Source organism: Leptonychotes weddellii, chromosome 2 (genome assembly GCF_054177405.1).
Source record: "Leptonychotes weddellii isolate Sample4059 chromosome 2, ASM5417740v2, whole genome shotgun sequence".
Taxonomy (NCBI): Eukaryota; Metazoa; Chordata; class Mammalia; order Carnivora; family Phocidae; genus Leptonychotes; species Leptonychotes weddellii.
The window spans coordinates 176474259-176494118 of NC_138370.1; the positions used below are offsets into that span (position 1 = coordinate 176474259).

The window sequence follows — 19860 nt, forward strand, 5'->3', positions numbered from 1 at the left end:
TTAGTTTTCTCATTGCAAAACGGAATTAAGAGCAGTAGCTGCTCACAGGGCTGCAACAGGATCACAGAGTAAAACCTGAGTGAAGGGCTCAGTACGGCACTGGGCAGAGCAAAGGACCACCAACCGGGGCTGCTGCCAGAGGGCTGCTAGGAAAGGTCGCATGGCCTCCAGAGGGGCCATGAGCAGAGAAGTCAGACGGTTCACTGGGGCAGGGAGGAGTCCATAGTGATGCTGGGGTTTGAACATCTCCCACGATGGTGCGGAGCATGTTGGCAAGAAAAAGCCAGAATCAAGCAGCTATGCCAGGTGACGAGTTCAATCATCAGGTGTGGGCAAGACACCAAGTCACACACTAGAAGGAGAATGGACATAAGGGCCCAAGGCAGCCATGTCAGTGGAGTGACCCAGACTCTGTAGACAATGTCGAGTCATCTCTGCAGCAATAACCAGGGGCAGGTCACAAAGGGGACAACCCTACTGAGCGAGAGAAGGGGAAGAAAGGCAGAGGGTAGAGTCAGAGAGAGAGACAGAGGGAGAGAAAGAACAGAGATCAAGCATCGAAACCAGGACCAAGAATACTCAATGGAGAAAGGGCAGAGCATGGGAGTGGTGGGGACTCACACACACTGGTGGAGCTCTAGAAAGCCCCCTGGCCCACCTGGTGCCCTTGGCAGAAGGCTGACGGCACTGCTGATCCTGCCGTGACGGCTGCCTCTGCTGTCCATCACCTGGAACCTCCTGGCTGTCATCCCTACGGCTCTGCCCCCAGGGTCTGTCCTGCCCAACAGGCTCTTGCTGGGAAGCAGTCACCCACCAGGGTGAACGAGCCCCTGTATGGGGTGGGGGCTACTAAGAGGTACACCAAAGAAACACAAGCAAAGGGGATATAGGTCACTTTCAGTCCAAGGCAACAAAGCCTCTTCTACCTTCCCTGTCCTCCTCAACCAGCAAGGCCAGGGTGCTAATGCCCCGGACAGCTGAGCCCCAGGAAGAAGAGAGGCCTGGTCTTGAATCTCCACATGCAGAAGAGCCAGCAGGGACCAGGAACACCCTCCCGCATGAGCACAGAAACAAGAACAGCCCCCCACTGTGGCAAGCCACCGAAATGCTGCTGTTCTTTGTTACAGTAGCTACGTGACCTTAATTAACACGTGGGGAGCGCGGGTACTGGGCCAGGACGGGACGAGGCGCTGGGCGGGGTCTCCCTTCCCTGTCTCCTGAGCAGTGACCACTGGCTGAGACAGAAAGAAGGCCAATGTCTGATGTGACTGGGAGGCAAGGGAAGCCCCAAGAGCTGAGACCTGGGAGAAGGGACAGGGCCCTGGGGCCAAGTGACAGTGACAAAGCACAGACAAGCACCTGAGCCAGGAAGGCTTGCCTTGTCCCGCCCTCCCGGAGCTGAAAGAGACGTGTGGCCAGGAGTGCTGGAAGCAGGGCTGGAGGCAGCGGCCCCATGTTACTGGACTCTCTGGGGCTGCAGGAAGTGCCCTGCAAACGTGAGTTACTGCATGTACCACTGGCCACCGAGCAGCAGCGTGGTGTGTAAGAACCAACAAAGGGCAAGACAAAATGGCTGGGTTTTCAATCTCTGTGTTACCACAGGACCTTCTGGAGCCTGACCTCTCTCTTCAGCAGAAAGGGGGACTATTTCATAGAGCTGCTCTAAGCACTGAGAGAGTGTATACCACAGCGAACACCCCACAGTGAACACCCTGATTCCCAGCAGGGCGGCCATCCTCATCTTTGCCCAAGTGTGAATCTGAATCAAGGTCAATCTTTTTTTTTTTTTTTAAAGGTTTTATTTATTTATTTGAGAGAGAGAGACTGAGAGAGAGAGCACATGAGAGGGGGGAGGGTCGGGAGGGTCAGAGGGAGAAGCAGACCCCCCGCCGAGCAGGGAGCCCGATGCGGGACTCGATCCCGGGACTCCAGGATCATGACCTGAGCCGAAGGCAGTCGCCCAACCGACTGAGCCACCCAGGTGCCCTAAAAAAGAATTTTTTTTTTAAATAAACATTCTAAAAGGTATTTGAGTAACATGTTGAACTATGAAAATAAAAGGCCTGTCTTCATTAAGGAAGCCTTTTATCTTTTTCCTGTTTTTAAATTTTTTTTTTTTTTTTAAGATTTATTTGAGAGAGAGAGAGATGAGAGCATGAGCAGGGAGGAGGGTCAGAGGGAGAAGCAGACTCCCTGCCGAGCAGGGAGCCCGATGTGGGACTCGATCCCGGGACTCCAGGATCATGACCTGAGCCGAAGGCAGTCGCCCAACCAACTGAGCCACCCAGGCGCCCTGAATCAAGGTCAATCTTATTGCTGCAGGAAGAACCGTTTTCGAAGGTCTCAATTTTCAGTGGAGGGCTAGAATTCACTGCCTTTGTTTAAGCAAAGCATAAATAAAAATCACCAACTTGATATGCTAAATGCACCTCATTTATATAAAAGTACAAGATGATTTACTTAAACTCTGTCTCAAAATCAAACACAGTAATTCTGCCCCCTAATATCTTTAGAAGAAATGCAGTCAAAATAAACATGGAAAAAGATACTTAGAAACACACACTTTATTTGCAAATACTGAACCAAATGACAGCATGCAAAGACACCGCAGCAGAGCCCGCGTGCCCAGCACCAAGGCCAGAGCCCTTTGGTAGAACGCACTGCCGCTCACATCCTGTCCTGTCTGATACAGCGGCCACTAGCCACATGGGGCCATGCAAATTTAAGTCGATTAAAATTAAATAAAATTAAAAAGTATCTCCTTAATCCACACCAGCCACATTCCAAGTGCCCAAGAGCCCCATGTGGCTGGAAGCAACTGAACCACTGGAGACACAGAATGCTCCCCAATGCAGGAGGCTCTCGTGGACAGCGCTGCCGTAGACTACACAATACCTCCCCTGAGTTTTGAGACAAGGAACAGGAGGAAGTGAGGGTGGTGAGTCAGGATACACCTGGAAGGCCACAGAACTCCACGTGACGCACAAGAGGTCACTCTTGTCCAAAGAGGGAAGCAAGCAGCCCTTAGAGATGAACAGGTGTCCTTCTGGTATCAGACGCAAACCAATCAATGGCCAAGTATCAGAATGACCAACATATTACAAATGACCTTATTATTCATGTAGCTTAATTCTTTTCTCAACTTTAAACTTATTACGTGCGTCAGTGAAGCATAAATCAGAAGTTCTTCAAAACAAAAATTCTTTCAATGATACTAATGAGGAGGGCTTAAAACTCTCGAGTCCACTTGATAATTAAATTCTGGCCGTGCCCGTCCAAGGGCAACAGCAGTTAAATGAAGCAGCCATGAAGACACCCTCTTCTCCGCAACCCCCACCCCTGCCCGCCTCCCCGGTCGCCCTCTGACCCTCGCCTATGTGCTCTCAGCGGCCGTCTGGCCGGAGTACAGCAACGTCTTGCCTTTGGGCCTTAGCTTAACATCGCCTCTCAGGGACCCTGTCCTCCCTCCCCCGCCCCCACCCCAGTTCTGCCTATTGCTGTTCTACTTGCTTCCTTCACAGGCAACATCCAGACTCATGACTCCCTGCCTGTGCATCATCCTCCCCGCTGGACTGCAAACCCCACGAAGGCAAGAGCCACATCAGCCTTCCTGAACACATGGCACCGGAGTGGGCTGACCTGGTGCATCTTTGCCAAGTGAAGAAGGGCTAAAAATGAGAACTATCTCCTGCTCTGAAGGTACATACGTGGTGCATGTGTGTGTTTTAATTTGTATGAAAGTAGTATGTACACAACTCAAAAATCCAATAATAGAGAGAGGCTTCTGATTTTACAAATGCCCTGCCCCATCCCTCTTCAGGCAATTGTTGTCTTGTTTCTAGTTCTGACAGTTACCTCCGAAATTCGACTTGACATACTTTTATCACCTGCAGCAGACCATCTATTATTCATCTGCTCCTCTTGTCTTACTGTGAGGAAGTAGCCCTCGCTCCCTCTCTCAATGAATGCTGTCCAATCTCTCACCTGGCCCAAGTGGGCCAGAGCACCCAGGGCCTCACGCGCACGCACAGGACTCACGCCGGGGCTGAGACCAGAGGTGGCCAGGGGTCATCCTTCCTGCCATGGGGAAGAAGCCCACCAGAGAACAGAGCCAACATAGAAATCAGAGCTGAAACATGGAAATACTTGACAGGGCAACAGAATGAAAGTGCCTGAGGTGGTCATACCTAAAGAGAACAGTGACCTCTGTACTTCCAGGAACTCTTAAGCTTTTCTTTTCTTGCTCTAGCACAGGATAGAGTCCTCCCCTGCAAATGAACCTGCTGGATTTGCCGGAGTCACGCTGAGTGATGGTTACAGACTCTACCCTATTAGAGAGGAGATGCACCTCACTCATGCTACCCATCAACCGAAGTTACATTTTTGGTTCTATTTGGTTAACTCTGTAGCTCCTATTTCCTGTTGTGTCAACTTCAGATATGACTGTATAACCCCAACAATGCAAGATGCGATTAGTGATCCTTCCATCCCTCACCTTTTTCTCTACCTTCCACTCCCAAATTAAGTTGGTTAGTTTCCCTTTTATTTTTCTTGGAAATAAAAACATTTTCATTCTGTTCTGAAACCAAAATTAAGTAAATAAGTCTTCAATATTTTATTCACAAAATGACTTTAAAATTGAAAAATCAAACAGCATTTATGATTATGTGAATATAGTTTCCAACAAAGCCAAGGAACGTAGAATAACATTTCTTTCTATAGGTCCTTGGTCATGACCCCTGAGCCACTTAAAGAAGCTATTTAAATTCAAGGGTTTCAATCAAATTGATTGTTGAAAATCATGCCATACTTTGGTTTGCTTCATATTTGGACCATGACTTCCTTGTTGTTTATTTTTCCTAGAGATTAGAATTGCCTCTTGCTTTTCCTGCTGGAAGAAGAAAGATATAGCTGTACCCTGTAACTAAAGTCTTCCAGCTTCTCACCCATTTAATCTAAGCCAAGGCATTCTTCTTGAAAACACTCATTCCTCTTAGAAAGCACTGACTATCCTAATATGGACTGGTTGTTTCTGATGCATGCTACAAGGCTGCCTTCTTGTAACTTCTCTCTTGGGTTCCCTGTCCTTTTTAATTCACAATCACATGTAAAGGTACAAAAATATCTTGGGCTTCCAAATCTTTAAGAGAGGAGGAAGCCCTCAGGTTTACTTTTTTTCACCAATAAAACATTTTCTTTTTTTTTTTAATTATATGACATTTTGGGTTTGTTTTTTTTTAAGATTTTTATTTATTTATTTGAGAGAGAGAGAGCACAAGCGGTGGGGTGGGGAGGGAGGGCAAAGGAGGTTTCCCACTGAGCAGGAAGTCCGACGTGGGGCTTGATCCCAGACCCTGGGATCATGACCCGAGCCAAAGGCAAACGCTTAACCGACTAAGCCACCCAGGCGCCCCAACAAAACATTTTCAAATGCACATTAAGCACAGCAGAGCTTGCACTGGGCAGCAAAGTTCCTACCTCTGAGAGTGTATAGTACAGGACATGGAATATACAGATACTCTATGAAGGTTAGTCTGAGGTACCTACCAGACTTGAAGATGTGGATCAGACACATTAGCAGCGTGCCTAGTTCTTGACAATAGAAAGTATGTTGCTGTTCACTCATTTCCACTTTTAGCTGTTTTGTAACAATATCCTCCAAAAGAATGCCAACTAGTTGTAGTAGAAACCTTCAAAGAAAGGGAAAAGTCCGATAGTCAATTAGGTGACTGTTATAGAGTAATTATATGAGGTATACTGAAAAAATACATATGGTAGAGGTGAAGTAAAAATATAAATAAAGTTAAGTAAACAAAGTGCAACATTTAATACCATCCCTTTGTATTAAATCACTTTCCCTCTCTGTGTATCACCTTCCTCACTTATGAGATGGCAGTAAACATATCACCTTCAGGACTGTTAGAAGGATAAAATGACATGTAGTGTTTCTTTAAAGCTTTGCAAACCATAAAGCATCACAGAAATACCAGACAACAATCCACTGTAGGAATTTAATGTATCATCCATTTTAGCCACCTGCTTAAATGTAGCAGAGGGAGCCAAAGGCTACCTGGTTGAACCTACAAACAAAAGGGTGTCGGGCAAGTTTACTGGATTTATCTCCATAAACACACAGGCACCTCACCAATGACCAACGACAGGGAGGCTAAACGGATGTTATGTGGGCCTGCCTGGAAGGAGCACATCCGCACAAACCACACTCATGGGACATCTCACCAGCTCTACCTTACCGAGTGCCCTGAATCCAGCAAAGGTGGACACACACTTGTCTAGGCAATAAGCATTTACTGGGCCTGACTTTTGATTACTGCCCTCAAGGAGCCTCCAAATAATTTGTGAAGGTAGACATGATTTCATATCACAAGTACACCATGGGGAACACAGTGGGAACAGTCACCCTGGCAGGAAGAAAGATTTTATTATTGACTGTGTTTAGAATGGCCAGTACACATGAGAATAAAAATGAGACTTTTAGTGGGTTTTCTTAGATTTTTAAACTCTTTGCAGGCAACACAACACACATCCCTACTGCTAGCACCTAGGTCAGGCCAGCCTCAGCCCCCACTGCCATGGTCAACCACTGTGTGGCCTTTAACGAGGATACGAGATGGGACGTGACAGAGCTGTAAGAGAGACATGAACCCAGGGCCACAGTTGAGGCAGATCAGGTAAAGAAAGTACATCCACACAGACTTCTTTACCCCACTTGCAGTGCTGAAGCAAGACCAGGAGTTATTGCAGACTTACTGATCGCAAAATGCTACGGCTTCCTGAAGGCCGTGGGATGGTTAAAGGCTTAGATAGAGAGCATACCTTGAAAATGTTTCCTCTGGCAAACTCTTGATTTGTCTCCCTTCGTTGTGTTCTTCCGGTGTTGAAGTACTGTCCCCATCTCTTAACCTATCAATTATTGGACAGGAGATTAAATATGGGGAGAAGGAGAGCTCCTGAATACGAGAAAGAACAATATCTTCAGTTGACTGGGAAATGAGAACCCTCAAAATGGCCAGGATTCCTGAGATCCACAGTTGAACAGTGCTCACAGATGCCTAAAAGAGAGAAAACACGGGATAGTTGAAGTAAAAAGAGAATTACACTTTTTCCTGATTGCTAGTTTCATGAATGAAAATTACTCCTATTTTACCATTCTATCAATAAAGCCAATAAATTATCACTGGTTCCAAAGTGTGGTCCCAGACAAGCAGCATCAATACCATCTGGGAACCTGTTTAAAATGCAAATTCCCAGGCCCCACCATGACCCTGACAGAGTCCCCAGGTAACTCTGATGAACCGCTGCACAGGCATGAAAAGAAGGTGCCATCATGAGGCAAGACACTCACCATTGTATCTGGAGTGACAAACATACTCCGTAAAAGCATGTCCACGGGACGGAGGGAGGAAGGGGCCAGAATCTCAAATAAAGTATTTAACACTCCAAGGGCTTCATGAGAATCAATGTGCATCTGTTGCAATTAAACATCACAAATGTTTTCCCGTAAGTCAACAAACATGTTAACATTTCTACCTCAAGTTAGGTACCTCTAGGTCAAATGACCTTGACCATCCATTACCAGCCCTGCCTTTGAAAGCATCTTTAGCAGTGAACCAGGAAAACGGTTTTTAGAACACCATATCAGCTACATTTTTCCCATAAGGGAAATTTTTTCATTTAGATTTTTATTATATAAACAACATACATTTTCTGTAAAAGATTCAAATATTTAAAAGTATGGAAAAACCCGCTGGAATCACAGCCCTCTGACATCACCATCCACACTCTGGGACCCTCTCTCATGCATCTCTTTTTTATACATACAGAATTTACCTAAATGGGATATCACACACAACTCTTTTCCTTTCTTCGCTTTACCTGCACCCCATCCCTACTCAGCCAATTATGACAAATGTTAATAAACTGGTGTACCATTGAGTTTTGAACAACACGGGGGTCAAAGGCAGCCACCCCCACAGAGCTGAACATTCGTGTATAACTTCTGACTTCCCCAAAATGATAGCCTACTGATGACCAGCAGCCTAATGGATAACAGAAACGGTTGATTGACACATATTTTGTACAAGGATTACATACAGCATTCCTACAATACAGTAAATTAAAGAAAACAAAATGTCATTAAGAAAATCATAAGGAAGGGGCGCCTGGGTGGCTCAGTTGGTTAAGCGACTGCCTTCGGCTCAGGTCATGATCCTGGAGTCCCGGGATCGAGTCCCGCATCGGGCTCCCTGCTCAGCAGGGAGTCTGCTTCTCCCTCTGACCCTCCCCCCTCTCATGTGCTCTCTCTCTCTCATTCTCTGTCTCAAATAAATAAATAAAATCTTTAAAAAAAAAAAAATCATAAGGAAGAGGAAATATACATACAGGACTGTCCTGTATTTATAGAAAAACATCCTTGTTGTTCAAGGGTCAACTGTATTTCTAACTTTCTCCATGTTCCTATAATCCTATACCCAAACACACGTAGAGAGGTTTTTGTTTAAGTTGATTTGAAAAATCATGTTATGAATGTCTCTGCTTTTTTCCCTTAAAAATGGAATGGATAACTCCCAAGGCAACAGGTTTTAAAATCTAACGTTTTTAATGGATGCAAAATATTCCAAGCTAAGTGTCTCCCACCATGTGATCAAGCACTGCCTTCGTGATGGGTACTGCTCATCACTAAGAGTGTGTCCATAGCCAGTGAACCTGTCTGCAGAGATGCACTGTTTTCAGGTGCCCATGTGAACACCACATGCACCGAGTCTACCTCAACGGTCAGGAAACCATCCAGAGAGCTTCTGCACTCCCAAGCCTTCCACCCAGGCCTGCACCTGCCCCACCAGCTCTGCCTCTTCTGGGTCTTCAGGAGGAGTACATCAGGCCCACAGCCAGGGCCAGCCCCAGCCCCAGCCCCATGAGGGCAATCCCCTCTGCCTTCGCCCTCAGTATATGCACAGGCCCTAACCCCTCTTTCCACCTCTGGCTGCCACCCCACATCTACTCCTTCTCAGAGTCCGTTTCTTTCCTATTCCTCTCTCACCAACACACCTGAGCCAGGCTTCTACACCCTCCACCCACTCAAACCTCCCCAGCGGCCACCACGCTGCCAAATGCAGGGTCAGCTCCCAGCTCGTCTGCTCAGCCTGTGAGCAGCCGAAAGCTGACCCCTCTCTCCTCCAGGAAATGCCTTCCTTTCTTGGCTTCAACAATACCACCCCACCTGCTCTTCCTTCCCCACCTCCTCCATGAACTTGTCCTCACCTCTCTGGCCTCTAAGCTCAGAGCTCGGCCTTCCCCTCCTTCCCAACTACACAGGGTCCCCTGGTGACCTCTTCCCATCCTGATGTTCACCTCCTGCTCAGCTCCACCTCAACAACCACAGACTCGTACACCCAAATGCCGGCCTCAGCCTCTCCAGAGTGCCTCCCAGGTAAGCCAGTTGCACACGCCCAGACCAGGATCCCTCCTCCTCATCTCCCCAACTCAGTAGACAGGAGGCCCATCACCTGCGAGCTTCCCTGCTCCCATCCACGTGAAGCTGAGAGCCAAGCTTACCAGTTCTGCTTCCACACCGTATTTAGCAGGTGGCTACTGCTCACCACCTCATTCCCCACCCTGGTGCACGCAACCTCCACGCCGCAGGCAGGTGCCCCTGCTCGGCCCTCACTCCCACCCTGAGATTATCCTCAGCTCTCAAATCACACCATGCCACTTCTTTGTACCAAACCCTCTACAGGCTTCCCAAAGTCCTCCACACTGGCCCGAGAGGCCCTCCACGCCCCCCAGATCCTGGCTGCCCTCCCTACTCCCCATGGCCACTTTGCTCCATGCACATGGCCTCTCGAAGTTCTCTGATCCCACCGGGCAGGCTCCCACACCTTAGGATCTGCACTGCTGTGTTTTCTCTGCCTAGAAAGCTCTTAACCCAGGTCAGGTTTAGGCAAATTGAGCAACGCAGCCCTGCCTGGCCACTCCCACCTCTCTTCTCTCCTTGGCCCACCCTACATTACCTGCTGCCATCTGGTGTTTCACACACGTCACTAAGTTACTTCTGTGGTCTGTCTCCTCCAGCCCCATCCAATGAAACTGTCACTCCTAGAGGGCAGGCTTTTCAATGGCTCTGTCCACGTTCATATTTACTGCTGGTACCGAAGAGGGCCCAGCACTACCTGTGCATGGACCATGCACCTGCGCTTAGCCACCTGGTGGGCACCGTGCAGCGGTTCACACGGCTTCACTGGGGCAGGGATCAAGCTGGACATTTACCATGCCTTCCGGCCTTCCAGCTCCACCTTCCTTAGATTGTGTACACGACAAACAAGAGACTGGAATAAAGTTTTTGGAGTACTACTCTAAAAATATAGATCCACAGACATGGAAACCGTGACCACGTTAAAACACCACATTCACCAATTTATTAAAACTGCCCTCTGTCAATGTCACCGCAAGTCAAGACTCCCTCCCTGTCAAGTGGCTGCTGGATAACAAGTCCGTTAGGAAACCAGAATGGGGCTGAGGCGATGAAGACAGTAAGAGCTACCGCATCACGTCTGCACATTTGCACCGACGGCCAAGAGTCACGGACACTGCCTATTACCCAGAGTACTTGCTTCCTCCACCAGGACAATCAAGATGAGCAAACAGGTATCTGCTGACGCATCCAAAGCACTTAAGACCCAGAGCTCTGCTGACCGCTGGTGAGGCTTCCTGGAGGGCCATAAGCGGCACTCCCCTGCCACCCTGGGACACCCCCAACACCCCATTTACAAAGGTGCTGCTGCACCTGCAACGGGCATCCTGTCCTCGGACACCCGGTGGCAGACATGGCTCAGAAGCCCTGTGACTGAGTGGGCTCCATCCCCCACGGCACAGCCAGATCACCTCGCTCGCTGCAATTATGGAGACAACTGATCGCATCGCTTGATTACAGAAGTTCTGCTTAAATGATGGATCACGGCTGACAAGGGAAAACAAACAGCTCGAGATCAAGTAGCAACGCCTGACTGAGCAGAATGAGGGAGGCAGGGCGGCCAGACGGGAAAGGACACAGCTCTGGACTCGGACCGCTGGCTCTGCCTTGGCCCCGGCCCTCTCCAGCCATGCACCTCTGGGTGGGCCTGGGCTCCGCTCTTGTGAAGCGGGCGACACAGCAACCTGAGAAGGTCACTGAGAATGAATGAAATCCCTGCCCTGTTGAGCGGCACTGATAAGGATCACAAATCGAATCTGTTACAACTCAGTGAAATGCCAATCCCAAGCACCGCCTCCTATAAGAACCTTTGCCACTTAGGAAGGTGTCCCAGGGACCCCATGGCAACAAGGCAGACGTGGGACAAACCTGCTGCTTGGCTAACATCGGGAGGATGACGTCGGCTATCTGCCGAGACAGTCGCTTCCACTTGTCTTCGTTCTCCTTGTGGCACTGCTGCAGGACCAGGATGAACATCTCCAACACCTGCAGGGGGTGGGGGGCAGGTCAGAGCTCCCAGCCGGTCGTGCTCCCAGAGCACATGTGCCCGCCTGCTGCACTGACCCCAGCTCCGACTCCAGGATGCAAACCCAGCGAGGGCCTGATGCCCCCAGCGCCACCCTGGCCCCGGGACACATGGGAAACCGCAGAAGAAAATGCAAGGGGCACCCTCCAACAAGCACAGTCCTTGGGATCATGTGCCATCATTATACTTCTATGCTTCTACGGAGTTTACAAGATTTCACAATCAGAGAAAAGGCACAAAAAGAGAATCAAATTTATACTAACCTTTGGAAAAACGCAAACACAGCCCTGACTAAACTATTCTGCAGACGCCGCCTGACTTCTGTGTACGTTAATTTCAACTCTGTGCTCTTTACAAAGCTGATCTCCTACCGAGTCACACTTGCTCTCAGAGAAGTTACCCATGGTCGAGCACGAGTTTATGAGTGATCAGTTCTAAGCAGAGACAGCTAAAAGCCTGTTTTTGTAAATAAAGTTTTATTGGCACATGGCCATACCCACCGTGAACACACTGGCTGGGACAGCTTTTGTCCACAGCAGCCGACCTGGGGTGTTGCAACTGATGCCCTAGAGCCTGCAAAACTGAAAATACTTACCACCTGCCTGTTGACAAAAATGCCTGTCAGCCTGGCCTGTTCACCACAAGTGCCGCAAAGGCAGCCAAGCCAATCCAAGCTACTCTGTAAGAAGCCCACCCGCCTGCCCCCTCCACAGCCGCCCCTCTGCTCAGTGGGCTTGGCAGCGCTTCTCCCACAAGAGGGGGACCTGCACTCCATTCTGACTCTCCTCAGCAAAGGCTAGCCGACCCTCTCTGTCCTCTGAAGAAGCAGACAGAGAGCTCCCCAAGCGCATGTGGCTGACAGGCCACTCTCCAGGCCGCCCTCCAACCCAGTGTGCTTTGTACCTTTCACTGTAATTATGGGATTTAATTAAACAGTAAGCATTTAATTAAACATTATATAGATTAACCAAAATGAGTATGCACAAAGAAAGTGTTTCCACGAGAAAAGCTGAGGACTTTAAGATTCAAAGACAAATAGCTACCAAGAATTACAAAACAGTGAGGGCCAGGCAAGCGAGCAAGCTAAGAGTGGCCTCACTGGAGAGGCCTGATGCTAGATCTCTGCACTGAGGCCCCACCCCAATCAGCCTGAAATTGTGCTCCACCTTACGGAAAACAAAACCACAGTTAGCACAAAGGAAAAGACCCTAGCCCTACTTCAGTATATGGTAAATAGATGTACAAAATAAAGTCTTTAGATTACTTCAGATGTGAGATTTTTTTTAAAAAAGATTTTAGTTATTTATCTGAGAGACAGACAGAGCACGAGATGGGGGAAGGGAAGAGGGAGAGGGACAGACTCCCCGCTGAGCGTGGAGCCCAATGTGAGGCTTGATCCCAGGACCCCGAGATCACGACCTGAGCCGAAGTCAGACGCTTCCCCGACTAAGCCACCCAGGTGCCCCTCAGATGTGAGATTTTTAAAATCATCTTTTAGAATTCTATCATTTTGATCAATGTCAATTAACTGATTTTTGGTAATTTTGGAGAAGAGGGTCTCCAACTTATTTACTTCCTTGAATGACCTTGTGACTGTCAGTCAGGTGGCAGGTGACCTCCCCATGTGGCTGTACAGCTTTAAAGACCAAACCTCGGCAAGCCTATCCCTCCCTGGCATCTCCCCAGACTGAGAGCCGGGGGCAGCACAAAGGATCACCCGCTAATTAGTGGACTGTGGGCCACAGGGCATTTCCTCCTGCCCCTGCAGAGACAATGGAGTGCCAGGGACCGCCCCACGCCTCCCTTACCTGATGGTACTGGATGAGTCTCAGCAGCATCGACACCACCACCTCTTTCTGGGTTTCAAGCTCTTTTCCTGCGTCGGCTTTATTGGTTCCTCTCAGGACAAAGAGGTCGTGGACTATCGGCTGCAGAGCTGGTATGGCTGTGGTGTAAAAAGGCAGGCTCAGAAGGCATCACAAACCGTTACACTGCAGACAGAGCTTAACACCTCCAAGACATGTCCAAAAAATAAGAAAACTCTAATCCGTGCACAGCTTATGATAAGGGATAAATTCGGGTTATCAGTGAGCGCTACGAATTATCAGTATGCCGTCATGGAGGCCACAGGTCTTCCTCAGACACTTACTGATCATTTTGTGAAATCTTAAAAAAACAAAAACAAAAACTAGGGTGTTGTGATGTAACATCATTTCTGACAAAAGAGACACAAATCCAAAAGCCAAATTCAAACTAAAATCTTCCGACTAACTAAAGTAGCAACATCCTACTCTAATGCACACTCCACTTAAAGATTTACCTGAAAAGATGACAGTGTTCTTCAAGAGAAAACATGTAAAGTATTAGATTTCTATGCTGTTTTAATAATAACTCACTCTCCTTAGATAAAGCCTTTCCCCCAAGTCTTGTCTTTATCCAAAACAGCAGTCAAACTAGGTTCCTCAGTCTACCGCCACCGGAGGGACAAACCGTCTAAGAAACGTCTCTCATGGGGAAGGGTGTGGCCCAATCATGTCACTGATGTCACTGTAAGGCGCTGTCTGCCTAGTGGCACGCACACTCGGGCACACTCAGGCACACGCACACACAGCATACTTGTTGAATGTTCTACAGGTGACCACGTCTTCCACAAGAAAGTACTGCCCACTGATTTTCTACCCAAAGACCCTCTAATCGAGGGGGTTTTCGTCATCCTTCTATTTGACATTTGCACCAGGGACCCCAAACTCCGTATGTGTACAAGTGTGAACTTTTGCTGTGGTGTGAAAGCCCTTGAGAGGCCATGGCAAAGGCGACTCCAGAGACCGTGAGAATCAGATGGTGCTGAGTGTCTACCCCTCAACACGTTACCTGCTTTACCACAACCACATGGAACAGAGAACGCTGCACACCATAGCGCCCTCCTCTGCGGTCTACAAAGGTCTTAGGATGTACCCTCACCAAGGTTCAAAAGCCTACTGATTCCTGACAATGGAGCCAGAGAGGAGTCAAGGGAAAATGCTGAAGATTTACAGTTTATTCTTCAAACCCCAACCTCCTTGTGCAGGTGAGAGGAGGCTGCTTGAGGGCAGACCATTGTCTGTGCTCCTCAGTTAAGTCTCTACAAAGAACCAGGCAGCACAGAAGGTCCTGAACCGAGGCCAGACCACTCCTTCCCGGGCCAGTGCACAATACACCAAGTGTCCTTACAGAAGGTGGATTTTTCAGTTTCGTGTGTTTCGCGTAATCAGACTAGAGTGTTTATGTCAGACTCTCTCTGTACCTCAGATCACCTTACTGCTTCTTGTGTTTTTACCTTAGGAGACTGTAAGCTCCTGAGAGTAAAGGGGGGAGCTCTCTCCCTTTTGTGGCCTCGCTAAGCCGTGCGCACATGCACACACACGTGCACGCACACACACGCCTATGCACATGCATACACATGCACGCTCGCACACGCATGTACACACACAGCTACAAAGCACGGCGCAGCCGCGGGCACAGTTGGAAGTTGGTGTAATGAAGACTAACACTGTCCAGCACATCATTACTGACGACCACAGGGAAAGGTTTGTCCCGTTACCATGTGTCACAGCCTTCCTCCCACTGGCCATGATGCCATCACAGAGCTGAATGATTTTAGGAATTCCAATGATCTGTTTTGAATGATAGCGTTCGTAAGACAGTAATACCAGGAAGAAAAAGATGTTTGGAATAATTGCCTCTGATTCCCTAGAAACAAAAACATCCATTTAGATACTTCCTTTTAAAATTAAGATACATAATCAATATAAACAACATGAAATTACTAATGATTCCGAACTGAGAGCAAAAGAGAAAAGGACAGAGCAAGGGGGCAGGGGGGGAAGTGGGGAGAGTGAGGGGAGGGAATGAGGGGAGGGAATGAGGGGAGAAAGGGAAGTGGAAGGAGGGGTGGATGGGGAGGGCTGAGGGAGAGCCCCCGGAAAGCACCCAACGGCACTGGATGCCCCAAGGCACAATCTTCTTAGTTCTCCTCCTGCCCCTTCTCTCTTCAGTTGAAGAAATTGAGACTCAAAGGAGGAAAAAGTAACTTGTCTCAAATCACATAGGCAAAATGTCACCTAATTAGAGTAAGAAAGTCCAGGGTCTCTAGACCCAAGGGACACTGAGAACACATCCTTCTTCACCGTGTTTCCCTACTTACTAAGGACAGCTGACCCCCGACAACATGGGTTTGAGCTGCGTGGGTCCACTTATACACAGGATTTTTTTTTTAATAAATACAATACTATACTATAAATATATATTATCTTCCTCACAGTTTTCTTAACATTTTCTTTTTTTCTGGCTCACATATCGTAAGAATACACACAATACATATAACACATAGAATATGAGTTAATCGATTGTTGACGTTATCCATAAGGCTTTCGGTCAACAGCAGGCTCTTGGTAGTTAGCTTCTTGGGGAGGCACAAGTTACATGCGGATTTCTGAGTATGCGGGGGTCGGCACCCCTGACCCATGTTGTTCAAGGGTCCACTGCAGCTCAGACACTGAAGAGATCTCATTTTCAGCAACTACACTTAAACGCCTGTCTCTGGCACAGGAGAGGGTATTCAGGCCTTAGTGTCCAGTAAGGGAGAGCTGCAGTTCTTCTCAGGAAAGCACACAATAACCACCTTTACCACAGGCAGCCACATCTAAAACGTGTTTTCTCTAGAAAGCTCAAAAACCAATCAGCATTCCAGCAGAAGAGACTGCATTTAGCAGTTGACACGTCTAGGGCGCCTGGGTGGCTCAGTTGGATAAGCGACTGCCTTCGGCTCAGGTCATGATCCTGGAGTCCCGGGATCGAGTCCCGCATCGGGCTCCCTGCTCAGTGGGGAGTCTGCTTCTCCCTCTGACCCTCCTCCCTCTCATGCTCTCTCTATCTCATTCTCTCTCTCAAATAAATAAATAAAATCTTTAAAAAAAAAAAACAAAAAACTGACACATCTAATTCCAGATGCAGGACTATTTCTAAACAAGTCTTGAAACACATTTTTAAGAGAAATAAAAACATACAGTGTGTTAATCAGAGTTCCACTTAAAATATCTAGCAAAAATGTGTTAACAATCCTTTAAAGTAAATGTTCATCTTAATAATCTAAAATCACATGTCAGTGCGTAATAAGGACAAAAAATCTAAAAGAACAAAATGCCATTACCTGAACTGGCCTACTTCAATGTATTCAAACTGCTTCAGCACAAATCCAATAAACACCTACAAGCAGGAAAATAAAATTTTCACATCAGTAATTAAAACGCGCAAACTAGGTTACTTTTCTCCCTACTTACTTGTGTCAGTTTTAACAAGTTCCTGGCAGTAAACTTGTGTGTATACAAGAACTCAGACGTATTCTGTCAGACTAGATTATCCAGGACGCTTTACTGAACAGTCGGTGGGAGATCCGGGAAGAGAGATTGCGCGCTCCAGGAGACACCGAGCAGTCCGCAGACACATCTGGGGGCCAGCTCGCCCCGGCTCACACCCCAAGCGGCACGGATGCCCCGACACTGGCTGGTAAGAAGATGCCCACATCAGCCCACCACCTCCTCCCAAACCCCGGCGTTCAAAGGGGCTGATGCAGGGGGCTGCTGTCGGGCAGGGAAGGGGACCCTGAGGGCCCAGGCAGCACCGCAGGCCTGGCTTTGAGCCAGTTTGCGTCCAATTCTGTTCCAAGCACCTGCGCTCTCCCAACCTCGAGCCTGGAACTTACATACCGCTGTTTGCTCCCAGCCCGCGGGCGTGACACAGACAAGGAGCAGGTGCTCCACAGATCATGATGGGAACTGAATTAAATGGTCCCCCTGTTCCCGTTTCCTACAGTCATCGTACTGAACTCCTCAGGGATGGGGAGCAAGGGCCCTGAGCTATACGAGCAAATCTGAACAAATGTGAGGCTAGAGCACTCACGGCAAGGAAAGGCCAGCAGCACCACGGAAGAGGTGGCTGGGAGGCAGCTTTGCTGGAGCTCTGAGGCCGGCCCCTCTCCATGTGCACGCGTCAGGTGGAGATTTTAGTAAGACAGAAGGAAGCAACAAAAATTACACCGTCTCTGAGAAGAGAGCCTATGTAGAAAGACTGAAGAGAGAATGGCGATCGCACTGAAGGCAGCCCAGAAAGAGAGCAGCCTCTCCCTTCCGCAGGAGAACATCGAGCTCTGCCTGGGAGGAGTCACGACTGGAGGCTGAGGAGACGGTGGGGTGCAGCCCTGGGTGGAGCCGATGGCTCTGTGCCCCCAGAGCGGCCCTCGAGGTGGGCCCTGACTTCTGCCTGAAAAGCCCCCAGGGCGCCCTTATTCCTCACGCCCCAGTCAGCATGCACCTGTCTCCCTCTGGGCCACCACCGCCGGAGGCTTCAGACGAGGCCTCTCCCGCCCAAGATCCCTATGTCAGAGGAAAGGGCATGCTGTCCCTAACCGTCCTCCAGTGAGCATCTGCCCCAAGGAAGGGAGCAGCTCTCTTGGACGATGTTCTTCTGATAATTTGGCAAAAGAAAGAGTGCAAATGTCAGCCACCATGACGCCTGGTCCTTCAAGCCCCCCTTCATCAGAAGATGGCACCCCAATACTACTTGTGGGGAGATAAGCATCCTGAAGGTGTTTCCTCATTTCTCTGAGCAACAGACCTTTTCAGGTGAGTGTTGGTGCCAACATGATCTACCGACACACCGATGTCTACGAAACATTTCCCACCTCACTTGGGAAAGAAGCCCAAGGTCATGGTCCAGCAATGACAGTCATATTTTCATGACCTACAGGCGACTTTATGTGTGGTGAATGCAGCTGCCGTGCCGAGGGGCTGGGATTCCAGAAGCGCTTCCCCACACCTGAGTCCCACCTGGCCAGGGCGTGTCAACACCGAGCTGGTCAGACGGGCACCGGGAGGGCCTCTCAGGGCACAGCACCAGCTACTGCTCCCTTAGACCATGTTCTTCTTTACAGACATGCCCGGACGTCAGCTTGTTTGAAACCAGATGTCATAATTGATAATCTGTTCAAAATAAGTCCCTGCGTTTTGCAAAAATGCCCTCCTCAACAGTAAGGCTTAGTTGCATCTAAAATTTAAATGCACTTACCTTGGGGTGGGGAGGGTGAGTGGACAGAAAGCCCTGACCCTCGAGGATAGGCCACCCCGAGCCCAGCCCCGCCCGGGCGGAGAGCCCGCGCTGGGGAAGACGCAGCGGCGGCACGTCTCCTGAGGGCAGACTGCGGGGTCTCACAGGCTACCTGTATTGACTTACCGACAGCTAGGGCAGGAGGAAGCCAGAAACGACAAACCTGGTCCGAGTCCAGAAGACAGTAATTGACCCGTAACTGCACCAGCTGGGCCAGCAAGTCCAGGACCTGCCTCTGCAGCTGCACGGATGTGGTGGTTGTGTACTGTTTCAAAGCTTTAATAACCAGAGGCTCGAACAAGCGAATGTGATTATGAATAGCATTCTACCGGGAAAAAGAAAAGAACAAACCCTCAGTGAGTTAGTCTTCAACGGAACACTTCAGGCAGCCGACCTGGGAAGTGCCGAGCTCCGTCCTCCCTTCTGGCACGACACGTGCGCCTCTCGCTCACCTTATCCGCGCGGTTCTTTGTGGCGCTCGTGAGGTTGGTCTTCAGCTGGGTGGACACCTTCTGAAGCACGTCAAACCACCTGCCGGATGGAGAAAAGGGAGCCAAGAGTGGCCTCAAATCCTCTCCTGCGTCCCCAGCCACACTCGGAGTCAGGGGGCCTGGGGGGCCACGCACGCTGCAGCACCCACTCCTCTCGAACACAGACGGCCGGGCTGCGCCGAGCCCGCAGTGGCAACAGCCCCGGGCCTTGTCTGGGTGGCAGGCGCCCAGAGAGAGCGCGCCGGGCGTGGGAGACCCACCACCACCCAGCCCAGGCCACGCTGAGGCCAGAAAGGGGATGCCCACGAAAATCTCACTTGATTTTCTTAGGAAAAAATTCTTCAAAGATTCACAATTATAAGGTAAACGAAGTTAGATGACAGTTAACACACACACACACACATACGCTCCCTTAGTTTTTTATTTATACCCCATATTATTAAACGAAGTATTTGAAGACATTTATTCCTGAGAACTGGATACACAGTGAGTATGCCACCCACGTAAAGCCTGCAACAAGGGCATTTTCCTTAGCTTCTGACTCTAGTATGTTAACTGCAGCTCTTTTATCACAATCTACATAAAAGGAAAAACGAGGAATTCTCTTGTTACTACACCGAGTAGCAGCTCAAGTATCTAATAACTACGGGCATTTAAGCAACAACTACTATATTCCAGGCATCAAAAACACAATCATAAATGTAAATGAAGACTTC

The 19860-nt window shown here is 48.9% G+C and overlaps 1 protein-coding gene across 4 annotated transcripts in view; it reads right to left on the bottom strand.

The window, feature by feature from the left end:
- The window catches only part of HTT (huntingtin), a 139679-nt gene that overhangs the window by 37314 nt on the left and 82505 nt on the right, over positions 1 to 19860 (bottom strand). For all 4 annotated transcript variants that reach the window (XM_081812704.1, XM_081812703.1, XM_081812705.1 and 1 more), the window contains exons 32-40: positions 19106 to 19184; positions 18817 to 18978; positions 16702 to 16757; positions 15094 to 15242; positions 13322 to 13458; positions 11357 to 11473; positions 7364 to 7486; positions 6835 to 7070; positions 5548 to 5690 (exon numbers count right to left, since the gene is read on the bottom strand). In XM_081812704.1, coding sequence (XP_081668830.1) covers positions 5548 to 5690; positions 6835 to 7070; positions 7364 to 7486; positions 11357 to 11473; positions 13322 to 13458; positions 15094 to 15242; positions 16702 to 16757; positions 18817 to 18978; positions 19106 to 19184 — 1202 coding nt within the window. The remainder of the gene's footprint in view (positions 1 to 5547; positions 5691 to 6834; positions 7071 to 7363; positions 7487 to 11356; positions 11474 to 13321; positions 13459 to 15093; positions 15243 to 16701; positions 16758 to 18816; positions 18979 to 19105; positions 19185 to 19860) is intronic.